Source organism: Diabrotica undecimpunctata, chromosome 11, assembly GCF_040954645.1.
Source record: "Diabrotica undecimpunctata isolate CICGRU chromosome 11, icDiaUnde3, whole genome shotgun sequence".
NCBI lineage: Eukaryota > Metazoa > Arthropoda > Insecta > Coleoptera > Chrysomelidae > Diabrotica > Diabrotica undecimpunctata.
In genome coordinates, this window is record NC_092813.1 from 3,657,959 (window position 1) to 3,665,775 (window position 7,817).

The 7,817-nt window shown below is 30.8% G+C and overlaps 1 protein-coding gene across 1 annotated transcript; it reads right to left on the reverse strand.

Annotated features, from left to right (window-relative positions):
• Nucleotides 1-5,605: 5,605 nt before the first annotated feature.
• Nucleotides 5,606-6,226, reverse strand: LOC140452597 (uncharacterized). The gene has a single exon (XM_072546914.1). The coding sequence runs from the start codon at nucleotides 6,224-6,226 to the stop codon at nucleotides 5,606-5,608; it is 621 nt and encodes a 206-aa protein (XP_072403015.1).
• Between the last annotated feature and the right edge of the window lie 1,591 nt (nucleotides 6,227-7,817).

Below are 7,817 nucleotides of genomic sequence, written 5' to 3' on the forward strand. Positions count from 1 at the left end.
ATACAAAGGAAATGTTCACGCATACGATCAATTTTACACTCATACCTTTAACTTAATTTTTACAAGAAATATCATAATTATTTTAAAGATTTTTATTTTGTCTTCACTTAATAGAAGATATACGTTTAATGGTGTACTTAAACCCTCTTTTATCAATTTTTTAGCAGCCATGTGCTTGTATTATGATGTAGTGGGCAGTTGAAGAATATGTGATTTAAATCAGCTATACTAGTTCCACACTCACATATGTCTAATGGGAGAACTCCTATTTGGTGTAGATGTTTCGGAAAACATCCATGATCTACTTTTAATCTTAAGACAGTTGACACTGTGTTTCTGCTTAGTGTGACATCTTTGTAAAATAGTTTTACATCTACTGTTGGTTGTAATTTGTATAAATTAGTGCCCCTGCTTTCACCAAACTGAATCCATTGTCTGTCCCATTTAAATTTAATATGTTGTTTGATATAGGCAAGTAGGTCACATGTGTTAAATTGTTCTATCACCATAATATGTGGGTGCTGTAATGGATTTTTAGCTATAGAATCAGCAATATTATTGCCAACAATATCTAAGTGTCCCTTAACCCATAAAAATTTAGTACCATATGGATCTGATAGTTTTAGTAACTGTTGAAAAATTTCTAATATGAATATATTGCTATTTATTGTGAATTTAAAGTTTTGCAAGGAGTGTAATACCGACAGTGAATCACTGCATATGACAATTTTGTTCCACTGGTTTTCACAGCACAATTCAAGGGCTTTGTATATAGCACATGCTTCAGCAGAAAAAATGCTGGATTAATTATTTAAAATAAATGATTTTTTAATCTTCATTTTTGGTACAAAGTAAGCACTGCTTGTACATGTTGGTGCTGTATAGATCACAATATGATCTAAAAAGCCACTTAAGATTTCTTTAAGAGTAGTGTAGCAAAATTCGTTTTGGTATTTAGGGATAATAATATTTGTAGCTAGAACACTTGTTAGATGTGGTATATCCAACGATTCCCAGATAAGATTACAAGGGGAATTTATTAACTTCAGTTCGTTGCAAGTTATAATTGCTCTTGCAAGTGGTGGAGAGTTTTTTTTTAATGAAGTATGTAGATGTTAAATCAGCTGTATTAATTTCATTATTTGTTTTTGCATTATAAGTGCCACGATAATGTTGGTTTAGGAAATATTTGCTTGCCAGATATTCTCTGCGCAATGAGAGTAGGTTTTCAGATGCTAGAGCTAGGGTGGCTTCATTTGGAGTGCTTTTCATCAATCCTAACACAATCATTAGAGCTTTAAATTGGATTCTATCAAGTTTACGTAAATTGGTTATGCTAGCTGACCCATATACCACACAACAGTAATCTATTATAGATCTTATATAGGCTCGATAAAAATTTAATGCAATGTTTTGATCTGCACCCCACGATCTTTTACACATCATTTTAAGAAAATTTAACCTTTCTCGCAACGACCAATTGTATAATTAATATGTTGAGTCCAAAGCAATTTTCTGTCAAGTACGACACCAAGATATCTAAATTCCGAAACAATTGGAATATCATTGTTATGTAAGGTTACAGCGGGATGTTTAATAGGGTGTTTTCTTGAAAAAAATACTACGGCACATTTTTGGTACGAAATATTGAATCCATTTAACCAAGTTCAATTATCCAAGTTGTACATAATATGTTTGAGTTCAGTAGTGCTTTCACTGTAAGTATTCTTATGTGAGTAGATGACAATATCATCAGCATATTGTAAGCAAACAATATTGGGAGACCATAAATTGTGCATATCGTATGTTTACAAATTAAAAAGAAGTGGACTTAAAACAGCTCCCTGTGGAATACCTTTTGATGTCTGTGGCTAGAAGGCAAAAGGGGATAACTCTCATTTGGAAGTTTTTCAGTACAGACATGTTTAGTTCATATGGGCTTTTTGTTACATTATAGACGTACTATTAGTAACGTTTGTATATTTCTAGATCCGACTTACATTCCGTTAGATATATTTAAGTCTTTTTTCTTAAATCAATATCTATGTGTCTAATATTTTGATAAATTAAAAAAAATATTTTAGGATATTTATTATTTTTAATTATTTTAAGAAAGTATAAGGAGATAAGTCAAGTTATAGTTGAAATGGACATAAAATCATCTTGGTAAAGGGGGTTATGTAGATTTATACCCTTATGCTCGGTAGTAACTTGACTAACAGTATGTGCACTCTAGTGTTAACTGCAGTTATTTCTACTTACAACGGGCAACCACAATAAAGTAACGAAAATATTTTGTTCTGAATATAGCATTAACAGAACAAGAAATAAAAAGTAAATTTGTTCAAAAAGTTTATTAAACATGGAGGTTTCTACAGCAATCTGATGATACGTTTACAAATTAACAATTGATCAAGATAATACTTAGAAAGAGAATTAAATGCGCATTCTAAACACAAAATAAAAACATATATTCTATATAATACGAATATTTTACACAAATTACACAAATTACAAAAATATGTTTCGGAAGCTGTTTCTTTAAAATAATAAATTACACAAAAATTTTGTTTTAGAATATTTTATTAAACATTGTCATCACTAAAATAATTATCTATGTCTGGATCTGTGTCAGCAGTATTATCCAGAACTTGTGAATTTCGTGGGATTTGGGCAAGTCCACGATAAAATTCTTTTGCACTCTTATTAACTAACTCAATAAGGTCTAAAAGATCGCTTACTTTTTTCACTTATTTGTCTTAGCTTATCATACAAATTATCTAAAGTAATGTTCTTGATATCGATGGGTGTATCTTTTTTTGTGTTCTAAAATTTATTTCTTGAAATGGCTCATATTCCTGAAGCGATGTTTTAAAATTAACAATACCAAATTCCTTGGTGTATCTTAGCCATTTCATATTTCTCCAGCAAATTTCAGTCTTATTGTCTGTCTTCTTTCTCTTTATTAACATTCCTTAGAATATATTTTTAAAATTAAAAAAAAAAGATTTGGGATCATTTCAACTACCGTAAACTGTTTGGTTTGTTTTCTCTGTTTTTTGTTTTTGTTTAGCGGTAGTAGTACGTTCTGTTCCTGCAGATCTTACTAAGTTATACCAATATCTAGGTACATGGATAGGAAATAAGCATTTTTTTTAAACTTTTCTATTGTTGCGTGATCTACTTCACACTCCATGTTAGTATATCCAGGCACTAAAAATTTATGATCAATTACCTTTAAGTTATTATTTTGACTTATTAAAAGCGTAAACATTGGTGCCACAAATAAGTTTTTATTTTGTCCGCCACAAGTATCATAAAATAACGTGCTCTATTTCAGAAGGTAAATTGAAAATATGATAAATCACTACCATTATAATGTACTATAAAATAAAACCTCTTTTTTTAATAAAACATCGATCATTAGTACGTCAAAGTAGAAAAGTTACAAAATGAGTACATACAAAACTATTTACCATTGGTTAAAAAAGTGTAGGATTTTTCTTTATCCGAATCAAAGGCTGGGTAGGTATGAACGTAATTTACTGATATTTCAGTCTTGTTGGGAACAATCGGATTCAAATCTGAAAATAACGGTAAATCAGTAGGTATATATAAAGTATTATAAAAAACTTCACCCTACATAAAACATGCAGGCTTATTTTCTCCAATGTTCTAACTAATTAGGACTATAAAAATATTTAAATGTATTTAAAAATGTCAATAAACGTATCCTCTCCTATCCTGGTAAAAAATATTTTACCAGGATAGGAGAGGAAATATGGATCCTGTAAGACCACTTCATTTTAAGAATAAAATAATACCACAGTATATTGCTTAAAAAGAATAGCAATATACTGTGATAATACTCACTATATTTTTTTTTCTCATGACCACGATTTTCTTTATTTTCATCTAGATAATTCCCTGCGAAACAAAATCACAAAATATTATTTAAAAAATTTAAATATATTGGCAATTAACTTACTTGTATTTGATGGCTTGTAATCGTTATTGGCGTTGTTTAAACATCTTGATACAAGCCCTTTAGTTCATTCGCGAATGGAGGAATAATAATTGTTATTTCGAGTTGCCATCGTAGTGAACGTTCTTTGCATGTGCTCTCTTCCCAATCTAGACAAGTACTGCCAAGAAACTGATACTGATACGAATATGATTTGCGTGGACACCGCATTCTTGCAAAAAGGGATAACTTTGTATATCCTAGCGATACTTTCATATATATTTCTTCTATCACATTCCGGTAAAAGGGGATATCTTGATTTAATGCCTTTTACTAGCACACATTTCGAATAATTCTCAAGTTAACATGACTTAAATCGTTTTGCTTTTCAGTTAATTTCATAATGTTAGAAAATATGTGCACATATACCATTTTACTAGTAATTACTATTTTGCACTCCAGAAGATATCTTTAGTTATATCCTTAAAACAGTCGTAACGATTAAATTGTAGCCAAGTTACCCCTTTTTGATAAATAATAATATTTTAATTAGTAAACTTTCACTTAACTCTCTTTACCAAGATTGTGCAGAATCAAAAATGCTGTCGAATGGTATACATAACACTCTTTTGCAAAAAATCGACTTATCCCCTTTTGCCTTCCAGCCACAGATGTGATCTTAGGTCTAATAATATTGTGACCTACTCTTATCGATACACTTCTGTCTTTGTATAGATTTGATAGTAAATGTGCTATCGATTATTTTGGAATGCCAAGAAACACAAGTTTATCACAGAGTATATTTAAATCAATATTGTCATATGCACTTTTTATGTCAATAAACAATGCACCTGTTGTCATGGAATTAGAAAAACCAATTTGTACATCTGTAGTTAGACGAGCTACTGCATCCGTGGTTCCATAGCCTTGTTTATATCCATATTGTGTTGCTGGTAGAATATTATGCCGCCTTAACCAAATTTCCATTCTCAATTTTGGAATTCTTTCAAATGTTTTAAAAATGCATGACAATAATGTTATTGGTTTATATGATTCCAGATTATCTTTGTCTTTTCCCGGTTTTAGAATTAATATAACAACGCAATCATTAAATGTGTAAGGGGATGTTCCAGTTTGCAAAATACAGTTATAAATATATAGTAGTAGTCTTTTAACCATTACACCCATTTTTTGTAACATAATGTAAGAAATCTGATCTGGACCTGGAGCTGTGTTTTTGGATATCTTGATAGCATATTCCAGTTCAGATGATGTTATTTCTTTTAATAAATAATGTTCTTCTGGATGTAAAGCCATGTAAGGTATATGTTTGTCAACAAATGGTGGACATACCTTCTGAAGAATATCTTCTGCAACTGCGGAAGGAGCATGTTTGATGTTTGCGTTTTTGTTGTTTAATTTGTTAGCCATCTTCCATATTTGAGTTGATGGGCAACTAGAGTTACGACTGGACCAAAATTTAATCCATGTTGTTTTGGCTTTGTGTTTAAACATTTTTATAGTTGTAGCTTCTATCTTTTTATATTCAAGAAAGGTATTCAGTGTAGATGTTGTTTTGTATTTTTTAAGAGCATTCTTCTTAAGCTGTATCTGTGTATTACATTCATCATTCCACCAAATTTATTTTTGTCTATGTTTAGGACTGAAGGGTACGTTTTGGGGGATAGAAGCTTCGCTGCTTGTATTAATTGCTCTATTCAGATTAAATGCCATGTCATTACAGTTTTCAGAGTATACAACATTCTTCAGTTCCATTTCAAGGGTGCTATGAAACAATTCCCAGTTGGCCTTCTCTAATTTCCATTTCCTTGTTGAATAGACAACAGAAGAGGGTACATCAATATTCAACTTGATGGAAATAATATAATGATCAGATCCAAGAGTTTTATCCGATGTTTGCCAATGTGGTAGTGCAATTAGTCTAGGAGTTATTAGCGTTAAGTTTACAGCTGATTTTGTAGAGTTTGGAGGGGTAATTCTAGTCGCCGAACCATCGTTTAGAAATATTAAATCCATATCAGTTAATGCATCAATTATTCTATTGCCATCAGTATCATTTTTTGGAGAACCCCATACCGCATGATGGGCGTTGAAGTCACCTCCTAGTACCGTCTCTCCTTCGAGTGAGGAACACCAATTAAAAAGCCGTTCCCATTCTCGGATGCTAATATTCTTGTCAGGTTTATATAATAAGATTATATTAATTATTCTGCCATTAAAATCAATTTTTACACCACACATTTCCAATGTTTTAACATTTATAATATCCAATATCTTATACTTATTTATCCGTAGGCCTAAAAATATAGCTACACCTCCAAATCTACGATCTTGACGATCTTTTCTTATAATTTGGTATCCCTTATAAACAATGTTGTGTTTTGTCTTATAACATGTTTCAGATAAAATTGCAATATCAATAGCATTCGAATACAGAAATTGTTAAAAAGATTGCGCATTAGATACAGTAGAACGACTATTCCATTGAATTATATTTCAATTATTTGAACTGTTATGATCCATTGGATTTGGATAAATTTTCCAATAGATTTATATGTTTTTTAATTAAATTTTGATCATTGTCTATATAATCTTTGCAATTTAAAACATCAGAGAGAAAGCTGAATAGTATATTAGTAATACCTTCAACTATTTTTTCTTTATGTCTCATGAACTCATCCCTGTAAGGATTTGATAAGATTGACGAACTGGCTGTACTTTTCTCAACTCTTTCATTATCAATATAATCGCTCTCATTCAGTTTTCTTTTTTTAAAAGATTCAGAACTGTTACTTGATGTGGAATTTCTTCTCACAACTCTCGGTTTAGAGATACTGCACACTGAAGGTACATTAACATTTTTGGAAGGTAGCAGAGGAAAACTACTAGAATCATTAGCTGGTAACGAAAATCTATTATTAGTTAATATGTTTGAATAATAATTTGGATTGCTTTGAACTTTTTCAGCTCCCTGAAACGAGATATTTTTTATTGCCATAATTACCTTAATTTTACGTTGTTTAATATATTCTGAGCATTCTCTTGATAGTGCCGAATGTTGCTGACCACAGTATAAACATTTAGTTCCCACAGAGCAGTCCTTATTATTATGATTTTCACCACAGTTTTTACAACGCTCTTTCCCATTACATTGTTGTGTCATATGTCCATATCTTAAGCATTTCTGACACTGTATAACAGGATATATGTACGGTTCCACTGGAAAAATGCAACTATTAATTATTATGACTTGTTTTGGTAAAGAAGCTCCGATAAATGTTATACATACAAATTGTCTAGGTACTAGTTTTGTTTCATTTGTTTCTGTAGTGACTCTACGATTTAGTCGTTTTATTTCTTTAATATTACTATTATGATTCTCACTTTTAAGTTTTTCCAGTAGATATGTTTCGGTAAACCCTGTATCAATTGAACGTATTAAACCTCGACGTTCCTCAAAAAACCGTGGTATATAAGCAATTAAATTGTTGGCTTCTAAAAAGTCGCCACTTACAATGTTATTAGCAGAAGAAGCATTATTTAAAATTACCTTAATTTTATTCCTACCAATAGATTTAATTTCAGTAATATTATTTTTAAAATTATTTGTATGTAAATAATGTCCAACTCTTATCGGATGTAATTTACCGATATTTTTATCGATAGACTCTACATACACAACGAATGGGCCAGTATCACACAACCTATATCGTATGTTTTTATCGTAATGTTTTCTGATAAGACTCAGATCATTATCATTTTTATAATCGTTTGTTATTGGAAACGACTCACCAGATAATGATATAGTTGTTCCACCAGGATCATCAATCTC

What these genes read in the sequence shown, in the direction of transcription:
- LOC140452597 (XM_072546914.1), bottom strand. Translation starts at nt 6,226, where the DNA reads ATGTGTGGTGTAAAAATTGATTTTAATGGCAGAATAATTAATATAATC.